At 41.7% G+C, this 18,764-nt stretch overlaps 1 protein-coding gene across 16 annotated transcripts in view; it reads left to right on the top strand.

Moving 5' to 3' along the window:
• Window positions 1-18,764, top strand: part of PHACTR1 (phosphatase and actin regulator 1) — a 312,497-nt gene that overhangs the window by 231,983 nt on the left and 61,750 nt on the right. For 9 of the 16 annotated variants that reach the window (XM_030482392.1, XM_030482420.1, XM_030482402.1 and 6 more), the window contains 3 exons: window positions 3,210-3,290; window positions 11,049-11,234; window positions 12,216-12,422. In XM_030482392.1, the coding sequence (XP_030338252.1) occupies window positions 3,210-3,290; window positions 11,049-11,234; window positions 12,216-12,422 (474 nt within the window). The remainder of the gene's footprint in view (window positions 1-3,209; window positions 3,291-11,048; window positions 11,235-12,215; window positions 12,423-18,764) is intronic. The other 7 variants (XM_030482452.1, XM_030482481.1, XM_030482472.1 and 4 more) reach the window with 1 other exon arrangement.

The raw sequence follows: 18,764 nt of genomic DNA on the forward strand, positions 1-18,764 counted from the left end.
CAAAGCACATTGGCAAAATCTGTGCACTTAAACCATCAAATACACATATGCTCATTTCTATAAAGTATTTACTGAGAGTTTCATGGAGAATGGATGGATTTGTTAAGATTTAACCAGTTTCTGCAATGAGTAGACCCCATAAACAGGACTTCATGCTTATTTATTATTTCTAATCACTCAAAAGATTGTACAAATGAAAAAAACGAGCTTAATCACCAAGGAAAACCACCAATGAAGTAATACATCTTTTGGTAGATATTAACTATATTTATTTTTTCCCCATCACAGAATTTACAAAGTTCTTGTGAATTAAGGATTAATTCAAAGGTTTTTATTTATCCTCTGCTGTGAATGGATCCCTTCTCAGTGGAGAGTGAATGAATTTATTTTGTATGAGCTTTCTGCTTGAAAATGAAAATCCTTCGTAAAAGAGCTGGCAACCTTTGCCAGAGAAATCCAGAGTGAAACATTCCATTGTTCAGGCTGTTAGATCCTAATGAGTTCTGCATCTAAGCGCTTGTGATTTTTTTTCCATCTGATCCAGCAGAAGCATAGCAGTTTATGCGCTTAAATGTATGAGGCTTGTTTGGGAGAAGATTGTATTAAAAGAAGAGGCAGCATGTTCCATAGTTTTAGTATAACATCTGTTATTATCATTCAGTGCTGCTCTTAGCCCAGCATGCCCTTCCTCTAAATATCTTATTAATTAAACTGGCTTAGTAGGAAAATAATTAATACTCTTATGTCCTGTACCTACTTAGAAAGGATTTAGAAACTGAAAAAATGTGTTTGTCTGAGCTACAAACTGGAGGGTTGTAGGTTTTTTTCATTCTTGATCAGAAGCAGATCGCAACTGAAAGGGAGTACCTGAAAGGCCTGTGCATAGACAGTCTCCAAAAATACATATTCTGTGTTTGAAATTCTGCTAGACTGCAAAACTAGTTCATGACTTTGAGAAGTCTTGGTCAATACTTGAGTGTCTTCCCCAGCAACTGTTTTGGGAGATGCACTCCTGAACTTCTTCAAAATGTCCTGTTAGCCCTGTTTAGCACTTGATCCTCCAGAAGCCTTAACTCCAAGTCACAAAATTACCATTACTTTAATAATGTGGTGGGACTACCTGGCCATGAAGTCAGTAGTAATGCTGCCGCCTTGCATAGGCAGCTGTTGACAAGGCAGGAGGGTGAGATGGTGAACCCAGGTGGGCACCAGTGGATTTGTGTGTGAAATGTGGATCTGTAATTTAGCTATTCATGGTAAAGTACAGTAATAGCAGTATTTTCATTTTGAGAACAGAGCTGCTGTCTATATACGGAAACTGCTGCTTTGCTGCTGTTTCGCCCAACTTGATTTCCCACAGAAGGACAAGCTCAGACACACCGGGTGTTGTTTGCTGCTTACACTGACAGAAAATTACACTTTTTCAGACCTATTGGAAAAGGTGCTGGTTTCTACCAAATTGCTCTTTACAGTCAGTCAGGGGTTTAACAGTCTCTTCGGTGGGAGAAAGCTTGGGAGTTAGCTGTAGTTCGGTTGGGCTTTTTTTGGAAGGTCTGGGGGCAGCTATTCTTAAGGAGAAAGAGGAAAAAGCTTGAAATATTGTACCAGAACAAGGTGCCTTCAGCACAGGGAAAAGGCAGATTGGAGAGAAGCCTGCAACGTGACTCCAGAGTTTGATTGTTAGGCATTTCTTTTCAAAAGCATATTAGAAACCTAGAAATCAAAGTTTAACTGAAAGTCAGTTAGATGCCTAAAGAGCTGCTTCTAATGAGGCTAAGGCACTCTGGAAAATGCTGTGGCTGTTATGTTAACAGCCTCCAAAATAAAACTGTACCATGTGGCTAGCTAATAGGTATGGGGTTGTGTGCCCCAGCAAAGGGACCTGACATTAATTCTGATCAATGCTGAAGTTCAGAGGATGTGTCAGGGAATACCAGGACTCTTATTAGCTACTCACTGTATCTACTGGCCATCTCTGTCCTGAAGAATACGTGTTCAAAACTGATTTTAAAAATGGGAAACCTAGATTTATCCTATGGAAAAGAGTGAAGCAGAGCTGGCCCTGTTCATACTGAGCCATAAATATTTGACAAGAAGGAAGTTGCAATGAGTGCAGCATGTCACTATAAGCATAGCTAATTTGCCAAGTATACATGCCCCTGTGGGAACAGCCAACATGCAGCAGTGCCAGAAAAGGTTACACCCTCATGTTTTTAGGGATGGAGAGAGTGTTTCAAAGCCTCTTTTGCTTTAAATCTGCCTTGGGCAGACTGGAGATGCTAAGTCCCAGTTCATTTGTGTGTGTGTGCATCTGTGCTGGGTCTGATAGGGGAGCATATGGCAGAAGCGATTTGCCCTTGACTGTGCCTCTTTTTTGGCACGCACAGACTTGTTTCTCGCAAAGCACGTGCAGTTGCAGCCACTCCTGCACATTGCTTCTTGCGCCCCTTGCTTGCTGGCTTTCAGCTCTTTGCCTTAATGCATGTCCTTTGTGGCGTTTTGGTTAATTGGACATTGTTTTAATTACTGCTGAACTAAACAAACATGAAATTTCTATCTGTCGTTTTGTCGCCCCAGTGACCACGGTCTCCAAGCAGCCAATACAGGACTTGGGATGTTCAGACCTGGTATAAAATGGAGTTTCCCTCATTTACACATTTTTTGGGGAAAACACTCCTCCAGGGAGAAGGCTCCATGAAACAACTCTCTTTTTTTGCACTGTTCTAAACACCTTGATCTTATTTGACTGGAATTAGTGGCAAACAAGCCTTGGCTTCAGGGCAGCAGAGGTGCCAGTCCTCTTCCATGGCCTGGGGACAGTCCATGGCCACGTCTCTCACTGGTGTAATCCTTTGTGTTGCATCCTTTCTTACCTTTCCCTCTCCAGCTTCTGCCGTGATTGCCATTTTCTCCTTTCACTGTCTCTAATTCTTCACAGAAATGCTTGGGTCATGTGACAAAATTAAGCAATGGGAGTGCAGACATGCCCTCAGATCAGTCAATCTGTAGCCATTTCTGTCAATAACAGCCATGCTACAGCTGCAGGCAGATTCTCTGGACTGCCAGTAGCCTTTATTTTGAGATGCTAATTTGCCACTGACTTGAAAAGGAGAAAAAGCATTTTTCAAATACCTTAAAAGGCATAGAGCCTTTTAAAACCACCATTTCCCTTCTTTTCTGTTTATATGACCCTTCTCCTTTGCTTACAGCTTTAGAAAGAAAAATGTCAATGAGGCAAAGCAGAGAGGAGCTTATAAAACGAGGAGTGCTGAAAGAAATTTTTGATAAAGGTAAGTGTTGTTCTTTTCACAACATTAAATAACATCCCATATAGTTTTATGGTCAGATATTAATTATTGTAGCACTAGGAACTGGGGATACAGTCCTGAATTGCAGGACTGTGCACAATAAGGTCTCTAAACATCTCTTTTGATTTCACTGTGGTCTGGCCCTCTCCGCTGGATACGTGTGATAGTTACCTAGCAAATAAACCTGAAAATGAATCAGAAATATAAAGCAATGGACAATAGTCACTCACTGCAAAACAGTGAGGCAACCAGACTGCAGGGAGATGGAGTGGGTCCATGCCTGCATGTGTTATCATTGTCTGGTTGAGTCACCCTGGGATTAACTACTGTGGAAAAAAGAAGCATTTAAAGGTTTTGGATCTTGATGAGCACAGAATAATGCACATTCCCTTGACAGCTCAGAAGACATAATAATAATAATTCCTTGTTCAGGATAATTAATTTGTTGAGTTGGTAATGTATTATTTATGCAAAACTCCATTGTTTTGCAAACACCATTGTTGTACACTGGTAATGCAACACATATTTGACATCTATTGCATATGTGTTGGTCTTTAAACATAGCTTTTATTTGTTTTGCTTCTTCCTTTGTCAACAACTAAGGCAATTAATTCAGCAAATTATATAAAGACATGCCGAAGTTGCCTCTTAGTTTCATTAGAACTTAAACTCTCATTAAAAAAATTTTTGCTTAAAACCTCATTAATCCAAAGTCTAAAAGTCTTTAACAATACCAGTACAAAACCTGTTGAAAGTCAACAGAAGTTTTAAACTTCCACAGATTTTTGGAGTAGGGTATACTTCATAAAGTCTGGAACATTTAAATCTGCTACCTACTTTTTTAGTCTAGCCTATTGAGAATATAAAAATTTACTAACCCGAACCATTTATCTTTTTTGAGTGAAAAAACCCACCAACCATTGCAAAACCAAAGACATATGCTACTTGTCAGTATGTTTTACAGTTTTTACTCATTATGTATTTTAGATGCTTTTAATCCTTTAGGTCTAACATTGCCTGTGCTCTCACTATGACCCACTGTCTTGGAAGTCATCCTAGAGGCAACTTCAGGGTAAAAACAAGTCCTGGCAAATGCTTTGCCCTTCTCCCTGCTTTGGGTTGTCAACTTTCTGGAGTGTGATGCAGACTGGATACACAACAGTAAGGCAGGCATCCCCACAGCCATCAAGCCACAGTCCAGGCTGTCACACTAAGTGTGTTCCAGCCCCGGCAAGGCCAGGGCGTAGCTCCCTTCACAGTGCCATGACCAGGTCAGAAGTCAGCCTTTGTTCATCACACCTCTGTCCAGGGTGTGACCTTCATCCCTGCCTCGCATCCCACGCATAGCTGCTTCGATACACCTAAAGGCATCCCCAGGAAAAACCTTCCCTGTGCAGCCTGATCCTGCCTTCCACATTGAAACTCAGGGAGATTTCCCCTGCTTCACTGCTGAAGCACTACAGCTTTCTCCATTCATCAAATAATGCTGTAGTTTGTAATCTATGTCATCTTGTGAGCAGATGCTAAGCTGTCTGGGGGTCTTCGTCTGAAAAACGAAATTAATTCCTCTTTATAGTCATTTTTCATCTTTTCATATCAGAAAAAGCTGGAGTGAAACACATGCTGTTTCTTCCTATTTCCAGTGCAAAAGCAGAGACATCAGACTTTTTCAATGTCAGGTGCCACTAAAAGGGAAATTACAATGTAAAACAGCTGGACTCCTTATTCAGTATCCTACATTATTTCCTGCTGGTTGCAAACACCGGAAGCTAAGAATTGGTACCCCTCTGTGAAAGAAAGAGGTAGGGCAGAGAAGAAAGTGGTAATGCACAAGAATAGTAGCAGTGATTGAGTAGCTTTGGTGGTACAAGGATATGAGTAAGACGTGTAGAGCAAAAGCAATATTTCCTTCAATGGTGTAATAATCTGAGAGTAATTCTAATAAAGGATATTATATCTTACTGTGAACCCTCAATGAAAGTAACGTTTTCATCATAATTCTTGTTAGGTAATCTCTAACCCTTCAAGAAAACATAGCAGACTTTAGTACTTCGTAGTGGAAGGTTTTATTTGATGATAGTAGCACCTTGCATGCCAAGAGGCAACTTGCACAGACATTAGGTGTAGCCATAATATTAAATCTCTTTACCTCCCTTTCCTAAGAGGTGGAAGACGCAGGCAGAATTAACCTGTTAGCGATTTTGCATTTTTCTTTCTTCAAAACATCCATACAGATAAAAGGAACCTTAGTATGGATAGACTGACCCAAGAACAAGAATTCCGGAGCTTGCAGTGTGCTTTGTATTGGTTGTGCCATATCTTCTATGTTGAAGAAAAATAGAATTAGCTAGTTTGTTTCCCTGCTATTTAAAATGACAGTCTGACCTGTTGCTTCCCGGTTTGCTGGCTTTTCAGAGGACTTTGTGTCATCCAGCAGGTGAAAGTTAGCGGAGCGCAGCAAGTCACAGTGTTCACATGTGGGAGAGTCACTGCAGTCCAGCTGCTGTATTTGGAAAACAAGAAATGCTTTTATCACTTCAGTGACCCCCACGCTTAAACTCAAGTCAAGTGAAACCACTCCAAACTGAACTGCAGAGCTGTTTTATTGGCAAGGGCAAGACTCATGACCAAATCAGTTTCTGTCGTCTTCCATTTCCAGGGTTCTGTGACTTCAGTCTCCTGAAAATGTAGGCAAAGTTTGTAACTTTTTCAACTACTGTGTACTTTCAGAAAAACGCTAAGTATCTGATGAGGCACCTGCTGTTCTAATAGTTTGTGGGCAGGCAATGCTGAGAGGTTAAAAACACAGCTTCCACCTGCAATGCAGAACATACCACAGCATTTAGAATAATTTACATTTTTGCTATACCATTGCTCCTACACATAGAAAAACAGCTTTGATTTTCACATGAAGGTGTAATGGTCCCAAAAGCATCTGTCTTTAGAACTGTCAACTCTCACGTGGTGCCAGTCAAAAATTAAATCTACTTGTAGTATTTTGATACCTCCTCTTGTACTCCCTATCTAATCAAAATGATAGATTTAGACCTAAATTTCAGGTTACCTAAATCCTGACAGGACCTGAATGTGTTGCACTTATGTGCTAAGGCAAGTTTTGTGGCAGTATGTGAGTATAAGTTTGAAGAACTGGCTTTGGTAATGCAGCAAGGAGAAAGGCATGGCAGCCACTGAAGAGCCAGTTGTGCTGCAGTGAAATCATGTTGAAAGGTTTTGAACTCCTCCAGAAGCAAGGAGGACATCCATATGTCAACCTGTCTTAAACTCCGTAGGATCCCACAAAATCGGGATCTGCTTAGAGACTGATCCTAGCCACTGCGCTAAGGTAGCCACCAAGGCTAGGAGACAGCCCTGTGGATAGGTGTTGACCACAGGCATGAATACTCTGTTTTCCATCCCCTAGCCCATAGACGCCACAGCAGAGAAGAACATGATTTTTTCTCTGCCCTTCCTAGCCTTTCTCATCAAGAAGTGGTTTCACTTGCCTGGACAGTCTTACTTGAGAGCAGTCAAGTTCTGAAGGAGAAAACCCAAAGTGGAAAATAACCCAGGATTTCAAACTCTCCTCATTTTGACTTCCGTAGCCATTTGTCTGTGGAAGGAATGCATGAGCACAACACTTTTCAGATATGCAAGACGTTCCCTACTCCAAGATATTGAGAGTCAAAAGACACATTGAGAGGGTAGGCAGAGCTCCAACATAAAGAACAAAAGGACTGGTCTATGTCAGTCAGCGTGATGCACTGCAGGCTGCTTCACACCAGGCAGTTTTTAAAAAGTACCCGAAAGTGGAAATGGCAAGTGAGTTCAGGAATACAAACCATGCTTGGGGCCACATGTTTTGAACATATCATCTGTGCATTTCTGGGCCTTCACCGCATGCTGTTTTTTTCACATGCGAAGGTGAATCAAAGAGGCCCTTTCGTCAGAGTTTCCTCTGAGGTCCTGTTTCTTCAATGACTTCAGGTGTGCAGAGCCTCCTGAGTTATAGAAAAGCAGCCTTCATGTGCTTCAGGTGCTGCAGAGGTCAAGCTACTCTCTCTGGTCCTGTCCAGTGTAACACTGAGCCACAATTACCAAAACTCATGCATTCAGGGGAGGTCATTCTCCATTAAGCAATGGCAGTCCCTGTGGAAACACAGCAAAGGATTTAGCAAGTATGGGAAGAAAAGATTGCATAGGTTATCACTGTGCAAAATTAACTTTAAACTCACAGCTGGTTCCTGAAGACTAATTGATTCGTCCATGTATATGTCATAATTGCAGTACCAGGATTCTTTTAATTTGTATGTCAGCTAACCAGAATAGCTTTTAGTACTTTGAAAATAAGAAGTAATTTGCCTTTTGTATCTGATTGTCAAGCATGTCTCTGATTTATTCACACTATGATATTCTTCACTCTACAAATTACTTTATCTGCATCTTTGATCTGCTTTCTGTACTTGAATAGCTTCACATGTAGCTCCTTTTAAGCAAGATCTGATTTAGGGTGTATATTTCACTCATGATTCTGTCTGATGATCATGTCTGGTGATTTCATTCAAATCCAAGGACAAGTTTTAGAGTCTAAATGAACATTAGAGATATTCAGAGGTAAGATTAAAAGAGGTCATGCTGTCAGTACAGAGAACTGTCACGCTTGTTATCAAGACAAAAAATAAAAGCCAAAATTTTATCTCACATTTTGCTTTTTGCAACTGTAAACCATCAACGGGTCATTTGAATGCTGTCTTCTTAAATCATACCTTGAGAAGCGCGAAGTGCACTTAAGACAGTAAGATTTCAAGATGCTCAGTGTGTTATGATAGGCATCCCACTTCATTAAAAATGTGTAGACATCCCTCCAAAAACTAAATGTTAGTGATTTTATCATGCATACTTTTTGCCTGCTCACAGTTACAGTCACATTTAGTCCTGCACTGAATTAATGAATATTGCTAGACACAGTCACTGCCTTCCATTCAGGAAACAGTTGCTCTGCCTAAGAAACAGTTATGCTCTTTTGTGAAACCAAGTAACTGAGACAAAAGCAGCCCCTATCCCGAACGTGTGAAGGTGCATGTTCATAAAAGGGAGACAGAGCAAGCACAGAATGCATAGCATTTCCACCCAAACAGATAAGTCAAAAGATCTTCAGCTTAAATACTGGCTGAAGTGTTGTTTGATTTTTGCTGCCTAGGGAAATAAGTGGGCTTGTATTGAATGACCACAGGAGTCAGAAGGAGGCTGTGCTGTGAACAATTGGCTAAAACCTTCAGTTGTGATTAATGTTGCCACCTTGTAGCCAGCTCTGTTGATTGCTTTGAAAGCCATGGGTCGAGCTTAAGTCTAGTATGATGTGACTGTGTACCATAATAGCTCTCTAGGTCTTCAAGAAACCTCCAACAAAAACAAAGTCAAGACCTTGGTTTTTCTAATAATTCCAAAATAAGCAGAGAACACCTTCACTCACTGTGGAGAAGCTTTAAAAGGCAGAAACATAATTCTGAATACTTATCAGCTAAAGTACTTTCAGACTTGTTACTTGTGTCGTCATACCTAAATGAGACTTACGCTTTTTTTCTCTTTTCAGTATTGTTTTCCAAAGTGTTTTTCACATCTTAGCCCTGTGAGGTGATAATGTGCACTTGCTTGAATGATACATATCTCTGCTCAGTTCATGGAGGCTTTTTGAAGACCGAGAGAGCTATTCATGGAGCAGTCATATGTCTAATCAGAGGTACTCAGAAGTCAAGAACCAGATCCTGAAATCCTGAGTTTGACTTAAAAAAAATAATTTAAATGCATAGTAAAATTTGGTTCCTTTTTTTGTCTACTGGTTGTTAGCCTTACAGGTCACATTCCAGTTATATTTTCAGGCTTCTGCTAATAACCATAGGGGCTGAGCTCTTCCTTTTATAAAACTGTAATTGAGATATCCATGTAGTCATTGCCTCCAGGTACCAGAGTGCTGTGCATGACAAGTTCTGAGATAAAAATTGCACGGGTTGACACCATAGAGAATGATCCGATCCTTCAACTTGTGTTCTTTATTATTTCTAAAGTGAAGTGGTGTTTGATAGGAAAGAAACTACCAGCTGCTGTTACAGAAATTTTGCTCAGATAGATGAGATACTATTAATAACTTTGAAAACAGACCTTCTAAATGGAATCTGCTATATCCCAGTATCAAGACCTTATACAAGGCGACTATAAAAATTATTCTCTTCCTCACTTAAAATCTTGATGCTGGGAGCTGTAATGTTTATATTTGTGTGTAAAATAGGGACATACTTCTGTGATCTTCCTTGTGTCCCTTATAGCATAAAAATTGGTGTAAGGGAAGAGAATAATTCTTGTTGTTATTATTAAATTATTATGAATTATATACTGTGTATGTTAGTATTCTTTAAGAAAACTCCACAGCTTCAGTTCCAGCCCATTCTCATTCCTGACTTCCCAGCTTCAACAGAGACAGGGATAAAACAGATTTTGTGGCCCTGGATGGGTCTGCATGGCCCCATGGGTGGAGGGTGGTCAGGAACCATCCAGTTTAGACCATGGATCATAATGACCATCCCAAGGTATGCAAAGGATCAACACAGATATTTGACAGATCTTTCCCAGATCTTAATAACTCCTTAAAGCAAGTAGAATGCTGTCAGACTTCTGCGAAACTTGTGGACAGAACAGTCAGACATCTCCAGGAACTGCTCTTCACAACTTGTATTTTTGAGCTACGAATCATATTGTTTTGATCCTTATCCCTATGTCTTCTCTATTGTGGTGGGCTGGAGACCAGGTACCCATCAAAGCTGCTATATCACTCCCTCCTCAAGTGGAGAGGGGAGAGAAAATAGAACAAAAGGCCCATGGGTCAAGATAAGGAAAGGGAGATATCACTCACCAATTACCATCATGGGCAAAACAGACTCCAATTGGGAGAAGAAATCAATTTAATTTATTACTGATCAAATGAGAGTAGGATAATGAGTAATAAGAACTAAATCTTAAAAACACCTTCCTCCCACCCCTCCCTTCTTCCCAGGCTTAACTTTACTCCTAAATTCTCCACCTTCTCCCTCCCAGCAGTGCAGGGACAGAGAATGGGTGTTGCTGTCAGTTCATCACACATCGTCTCTGCCGCTCCTTCCTCCTCAGGGAACACTCTTCACACTCTTCCCCTGCTCCAGCGTGGGGTCCTCCACTGGCTGTAGATGGATATCTGCTCCACTGTGGACCTCCATGGCTGCAGGGAGACAGTCTTCACCATGGGCTGAAGTGGGATCTCTGCTCCAGCACCTGTACCACAAGGTCCTTCTTCACTGACCTTGATGTCTGCAGAGCTGTTTCCTTCATGTATTCTCACTCCTCTCTCCAGTGGCAATTGCTCCTGCACAGTAACTTTTCCCCTTTTTAGATCTGTTATCCCTGAGATGCTACCACCGTTACTGATGGGCTCAGGCTTGGCCAGCAGCAGGTCTGTCTTGAAGCTGGCTGGCATTGGCTCTGTTGGACATGAGGGAAGCTTCTGGCAGCTTCTCACAGAAGCCACCCTTGTATCCCTCCCACTACCAAAACCTTGAAACGCAAACCCAATACATGAGTACATATAAGATCTCAGTACAGGTTCCTCAATAGCAAGCAAGCTAATGGAGATAGCAGATTTAATTTTTAATTATGTCTGCTTATCTTGTTTATGCGTTTTACATTGTCATTCTGTTTTCCTCCAACTGTGAACAGATGGGGAACTTTCCATACCAGATGAAGAAGGAGCTTTGGAGAATGGGCAGCCTTTGGGCTCCGGGCAAGTTCTGAGCTCCAGCCAGGTATCCCTGCCAGCCCTAGCAGAACTGGAGTCAGGTCCAGCACCTGGGGAACCCTGTTCATACGAGGTGCTCCCAACCACAGAGATCATGGATGGGACAGGTAACATCTTGTTTACATTATGATGTAAATACTGTAAGCTGTTTGTAACAAGCTTTTGACTTCTAACATTTAGCATCCAGCCCTGAGAAATCCACATTGAAGACAAAGGTCTTCTGGTAGAGAAGGAGTTGACAACATGCAGATTGTCACTGGATGCTTCATGAGAAATTTTGACTTGAGTCAGTGTAGAAGTAACCTCTACTTCTACAGAAGTAACTTCTTTGTGAGTAAGGCACAGTCCCTGCACTTTCGGTCCCTGATCATTTAAGAATAAATTTCTCACTCTTCAGCTACATCTTAGCTATGCCAGTGAGCTCTAGAGCAGAGAGCTGACAGCATTTTTAAACCCTAGGGTACAACGTCATGCACTTTAGCTGCTGCGTGGTATTGGTAATGTTCACAGTATGCATCTTTCAGTAGCTGACAAAGTCCTGCCCTAGGTGAGGCTGTCTGCGTGTCTTCCCCAGCCTGTGCAGAGATACAGCAATGCCGTACATCTAGGTTAGTTCCTCTTTCTGCATCATTTAATGCTGAGAGTTGAGGATGAAGGTGGAGTGTAGAAAAGTGACTGGTAGAAGTGTTCATCCATGACCTTACGCAGATGCGGCCTCTTTGAAGTGGAGTAGGCCCCATGAGGTGCTTTTACATTTATAGCATAAGTTTAGAGACCTCCTGTTAATATATATGATCCTGAGCAAGCTGTGGTGACAGACCATCTGAGATGTGACATTTTAAGGCTCTCAATTTGTGTTCAAGATGTGGGAATACGTCTCAGAGGTAATGGGAAATTCGGCTGTTGTGTAGATGTGTGTTGCTCTTTATCTTTTTCTCCTCCTTTCTGTGTTATATGATGTTTGAGTGAAATCTATTAGTCTTTCTTAATCTGCCTTGCTGCACTGCTTTTCTTGTCTGACGATGGCTGTATCCGCTGCTGCTTTGCTCGTAACGTTGTTGCGTCTATGATGTGGTTGTGTCCTCCAGTGTCTGAAGAGAGCCCCACATCCAATGAATCCAGCGTCCTTCTGTCCCAAGATCCTACAGCTAAGCCAGTCCTGCTACTTCCCCCAAAAAAATCTGCTGCTTTCCCTGGAGACCATGAGGACACCCCAGTGAAACAGTTGTCCCTCCTCAAACAGCCCCCTGCCCTGCCTCCTAAACCTATTGCCAGGATTGCCAGCCACTTAACTGGTAAGTAGGTGTTCCTGGACCCTCAGCACCCCCATTTCCCTCATAGGAAAAAACAGTCCTTACAACAAGGTTCTCTATGTCCTTCCTCCTCCTGTAATGCTGTTTGCACGTGTTGTTATGTGTACCAGTAATGTATCTGTGTTGTATGTAGGGCAGGGATCACGAAGCATCTTCAGACTATAATTTCAGCAAGGTTGCTTCAGGGCACTTTCAGCTGTAATTTACCTAAGACCACCGCTGCATTTCCTAACCCTCCTCACTCCTGTTCATCAAGACTTGCCATCAACACAAAAATTGCAGGATGTGCTTTGAGGTGAAAGGAAGTATCAGGAAAATACGAGGATATCTTTAAATGCCTTTAATGAGAAAAGGGGTGAGGGGAAAAGGAGAGTTTTGCTGTCTCCCTTTCTCCTTTTGCTCTTTGCTTCTCCCCTCAACTGCCATCTGGGCAGGTCCTCCAGCACACACCCTGTATCTTTCCATATATTTGTCTTTTACTTGGTTCCTGATCCTTAAACAGGGCATTTTGTCACATGGCTTTCTTGCCATTTTGCTTCCCTGCTCACACTGCCTACCTAACTGCTCCCCATTTCCACCCCTGCTCTGACTACTCCCCTCCCACCAGTGATGATAATGGGCAGTTTCAGTTCCCAAAGACAAGGATTCTGGAGTCTTGCAGTGTATGCTGCAGTCTTTCTCTCACTGCATGGCAGCTAGAAACAGTAGACAATACAGGCTCTTCTTACATGTTCCAGATGTTTTCGTAAGTGTCCTGGCTCTTTGGGATTCAAAGCTCTAAGTAAATGTGGAAGGAGAATTGGTGGGTCTCCTCTCTCTAGTCTCATTTAGACCACTGAAGCAAAGGATAGCTACATCTACACAACCAAAAAAAGCTCCCTAAATGCTTGCCTGCACCTTTTGAACAGTTTGCTCATAATTGTAGGTGCCACCTAGGAGGCAGCACCACAAAATCCTGAGTTCAAGATGAGATGTGGTGCACGTCTCTACTGGGGCAGCTGCTGGTCTTCTCACTGGGACAATCTTCTTGTGTTAATACTGCCCTGATCTTTTGAGGGCTGGTGTGAGAAATGCTCACCCCAATTTAGTACATTCTAGTTTTTTGGGTTTTTTTCAGTTAATACCCATTTTATTTGGGTTAAGATATATATCAGAAAAGACCTCATTAGGAAAGAGCATGTTCTGGTTTTCACTCATATCTCTACGTAGTCTTTTCATGTTTCTGTTTGGATGACCACACATTTTTGTTCTGTTTAGTTTTGTTCATTTTATGTGAAAACTCTTTACTTTCTTGCCTGCCAAAATCTACACATAATGGTTAATATTTGTCTCATACTACAAGCTGAATGGGCAGTTCTGCGGTCTGCAAAGCCAGGCAGCAGTATCAATGGCTTCAGGTGAGGACAAAACTAGCTTCCTTTGATCTTCCATAACACTCTGTCCCAATTACAAGAAGCTGCTCAGAAATGAGGCCAGCATGGAAGAAATAATGAAAAAGAAATAGCATAGGAAAAAACTCAGGTACTAAATGTCCTTCATTCATAAGCCTTTCTTTTGTAAGAGAGAGCAGAAGAATCAAAGGATGAGGGCTTTTGGTGTGGGGTTTTTTTCAGCTGGAAATTTTGTATGAAGTAGAATCAGGTTCAGGCTATCCACATAAGTCAATTGCTTGATGGTGGCAACTTTCCAGTGAAGGTGAAACAAAACTGTGACTTCTCCTACTTTGGTGACCTTTAGTGGTCTCTCATCCAGTCCTAAATAAATTCTTGCATGTGCATATAGACAGATTCTTGCATGTGCATATACAGAGCCCTCAGGGAAAAAGAACTGAGATTTAAATTTAGTCATAGGGCCCTAATTTAATTGACAGTTCCTGGTAGAACTGAAAGCCTCATTTATACATACCTTATAAATAAATTATTAAACTTATTCTTAAGGGTCCATTTACTTTGGTGGTCTAAAGGATATATGTGTCGTTCAGTGCCTTGTGTTCTCTGCTGGTAATTATTTTAGCCTTGTATTATCTTTGGAAATGAGTAATCAATCCTAATGAAGCACCCTCATCAGTGAGAAGCAGAATTAATGCTATTCTTTTACTAATTACTCCGGAGACATCTTCAGCTTGTGTGTGAGAAAACAAGTAAAATCTGAAGGCTGGAATTCGAGGCAAAGACTTTTCTGTTCTTGTTGCATACCCATTTTTCTACTGAAGATTTTGTGAGAAGGTTGAAGGACAAATTAAGACATGCTGAGCATGGCTAATAGAGAGTGACAGTGGTTTAATGGTCTGGTAGCTCTGCTCAAGAAGACTGTGAGGGGAGATGAGATGTTGGGAATTCAGGTTCACATCTAAGAATGCAGAAGCACCTGATCTTCTATCTGAAATTATATATATATGTATGTGTACATATGTATATTTATTTAATAGACGTGTGTTTTAAACATATTATAAAATATGCTGACCACACTACAAGTGTGGTAAGCAGAAAAAAAAAATAAAAGAAATATTTTAAATACAAAACTTGAGGAAAGAAAAGCTTCCTGTGAGCCTGACCACCTTCTTACTGTGAGCTTATCCCAAAGTTCTTCAATAAAGGCATGAAGACTGACTTGCAGGGTTTGGCAAAGAACTTAATACAGGTTTTAGATATGAAAAAGAAACATTCCTCACGTCTGAAAGAATTTGTGAACCATCTCAAACATCTGTCTGCCTGTGCCAAGACAAAGATCGGCCTTTGCCTTGATAAGAAATGCACATAAAAGAGCAGGCCTAAAATAAACATGTAAGAGCACATTTAGTTTTAGGGAGAACGAAAATTTTAAAAAAATCCCTCTTAAAAGTGATGGGAAGAGAGATTGCTTCTAGCAAATATAAATCACACAACCTTGGCATGCTTCATCTCAAGGCTGAGGTACTGCGGGGATGGGACAGAGCCAAAAGCAGATTACAGAGCAGCCACTGGGAGTGGCGCCACTGCTGCTGCAGAAGATGCTCCGTGCTTTGCCTCACACTATTTCCTGTGCTCTTGATGATGCTGCCTCCACAGAGAACATCGCTATCCCAGCACTGGGTGTGGAAGTGCCCACACAGGCAACACTGGGAGAAAAACATGATCCTTAACTGTTTTGATACCATTGTTTCACTGCCCCTTGACCAGTCATTTCCTGGTGAGCCTTCTACTGGTTTTTAGATTATTAGACAACATTCATGAACACAATTTCTTTCATCATTTTAATTCTCTGATATCCACATGCAGAACCCAGGCATTTAAGACAACACTTCAAGCCCCCTTTATTGAAAATGTAGGAGGAGCTGAAATAAATCACCTGTGACCAAATTTAATTGGACTGCTGGGGTAGTCCCCAGATTATCATAAAATCTCTAATGGCCAGAGTGACAAGAAAACTGGTCATGTCTGATTTGATAGACCACACACCCCAGTGGTGTAAAGCTCCTTTTGATCTTGATTCATTAAGCTGTTACTTCTCACCAGCACAGATAATGTTTTCTGAAATAGATATTCTCCCTTCAAACAACTGAATTTCTAGTAACCCACAAAGTCCCCTAAAACATCAGAGAGCAAAGTATATGCCACTAAGCTGGGATCTCAGCAACACCTGAGTGTATTTAAAGCCCAAATTTAGCCTTATATTATAGTAGGGTGTATCTTTGGTCACATCTGGCCACTTGGCTGTTGTGTCTAAGCTTTGAAAAATGTTTTGCATTCTTTTGCTTTCTTCATTCAAGATTTTGAGGAGAGGCATAGCACATTTTTAGTTCTGAAACTATGCTTTCTAGTTATATCTCTGTAGAGTAAGAACTAATTCATAACTAGAGGCAAACATTTAACAGGGTAGGAAATGTTACAAGTCCCCAAAAATTACTTCGGGTAATGCAAACAAGCCAAGGATGAGGTTTGGGAACATGGATGCCTGTTGTCCTGCTGCATTGACACAACACAGCTGGTTGCTAGTTACAGCACTATAAAAATATTTATAACTACAATTTATCCAATAAATATTCTCTGCAGTATTCATAATGCAGCAGTCAAATGTGTCTCAGAAGGCTTCTCTGTAGTTAAGCCCAAGACATTATCCACAAGTTTCCTTCTGTGTGATGTTACCTCCTGCTGCCTGCTCTGGCAGGCTATATTCATGAAGACAGGTTACGTTCATGTGGGGGCAAAGCACAATTCTCTTTTCACTGTGTGCTTGAGGGAGAAGCAGCAGAGCAAAAGCAGCTGTCCTTCACCAGCACCCCGAGGTTCTCATGGGAAGTTGGACCCAGATGCAGTTGCACTCTCCATATTTCCTCTGCATGCTGCTGCCTGGAGGAGAGTACCTAGCACAGGCAGGCATCAGGAAATCTTGTCTTTGAAACCCTCTTCAAGGCTCTGCACGGGAATTCATGCAGAGCTGTACTTTTCAACCTTTAGGCTAAGCATCTTTTGCTCGTGTTCTCCAAATTCAACTTGAACCTTGGATGCATATGTGGTGCAGAAGAACAGCGAAGAATTTCTCTCAAATCTTCCCTGAAGACATGGCTGCAGATCTTGCTGTAGTCAGCAGGAGATACATGGCAAATCTTTGAGAACAGTTTTTAACTTGTCATTATGAATCTGTTCAAAAATTCATTGAAATAAGAAAAGAGACTAAAGAGACTCCAGCTGTTCAGGCACAAGTGATATTCGGAGAGAAGACCTGAAAATGTAAAACCACTTGTCCAAATGCTACCAGCAAGCATCAGGCACATCACCTCATTTCTACTATGGAGCTCCCTCAATAGGCCACGCTGGGTTTTGCCTTTTTTTTCTTCTTTTTGGCACACTACTTCACAGAATTAACTACTTGGATGGAATTTAGAGTTACTCATTAACTTTATGACAAGTTGTATTACTTGTAGTTGTATATAGTACAGTAAATGTCACCGTATGAGGTCATACAGGTGGGAAGCAACCTCAGCAAGTCTCTATCTTCCTGCCCAAAGCAGGGCCAGCTATGAGATCAGACCAGGTTACTCAGGGCTTTGTCCAGCTGGGTCTTGAAAACCTCAAAGGATGCCAGCTACGCAACCTGCCTTGGGCAGATCTGTTCCCCTCTTTGGGTCTTCTCGTGAGGAAAAACAGTTTCCTTATAATCCAGTCTTAAACCTCCTTTGTTTCAGCTTTTGCCCACTGTCTCTCCTCCTCCCACCATGCACCATTGTGAAGCCTGGCTCCACCTTACTAATAACCCCCTCAAAGATACTGGAGGGCTGCTGTAAGGTTTTACCTCCATAAGCTATCTTTTCTCCAAGCTGAAGAAACCCAAGTCCCTCGGCTTTTCCTGATAGCTCAGGTGCAGTGACCTTCTGCTGAACTCGTTCGGAGGTTTCGATGTCTTTCCTAAGCTTGACACAGTAATCTGGATACAGTCTAAGAAGTGCTGAATAAAAGGAGAATAATTCTTCAGTCTTTTAGCTATGCTTCTATTCATACAACCCAGGAGGCTGTTGGCCCTCCTTGCTGTAACGGTACAACAGTGGCTCCTGTTGGGCATCACAAGGAGTCCAGAAGGAGCATTTCTGCCACTGGCAGGATAGCAAGCACAGCCAGCTCTGCCACAAGCCCAGGATTCCCAGGTGTGCCCTCTTTCTCTAGTGGTTGTGCTGGGGCAGAATTTGAGGATTTTAATGAGCTGACCTGCTTGTCAAAGGTCTGATGTGCAGCAAATACTGTGGCATCCACAACTAAGTAATTTATTGTCATCAGCAGGGGAAAGGTTGATGTGTAACATCTCTTTCATCAGTTCTGGCACAGTTATTACTTAACTGTGCACAGTGCTGAGTGGTCACAATCCTGCTGGGAATCAGCATCTTGCAAAATTGTTCATTATTCTCTTGAGCATGAAGAACCTCAGCCAAAAGAGATTAATCAGACTTGCACACCTGGCTTCACACAGTTTGCTTCTTTTCTGTCACGAGTGCTTTGTGCAATGATTTAAGACTCTGGTAATGTTCCACTGAGAAGATACTTATCACAGATTCCTTGTTCATATTTCCTCTGTCCAGCTTCTTATTCATCTACAGATGTCCATGTCTGATGGATATTCCATGCTGGAGACAACAACTTGTTTCCACCCCTGGTTCATAAATCACATACATTGTGAAATTAAAGCAAACAGAGGAAAGAACTGTAAAATGCAGTCATCTCACTCTTCCACACGGGGAGATGTTGTTCCCTCCTTTACTCTAGATGATGGTAGCGCAATTTCCAACAGCGTGCCTGGAACCCATGGGTTTGAGCAGGGCCCCATTTGTTCAGCACACTCACAGATCTGACCATG

Source organism: Strigops habroptila, chromosome 1, assembly GCF_004027225.2.
Source record: "Strigops habroptila isolate Jane chromosome 1, bStrHab1.2.pri, whole genome shotgun sequence".
Taxonomy (NCBI): domain Eukaryota; kingdom Metazoa; phylum Chordata; class Aves; order Psittaciformes; family Psittacidae; genus Strigops; species Strigops habroptila.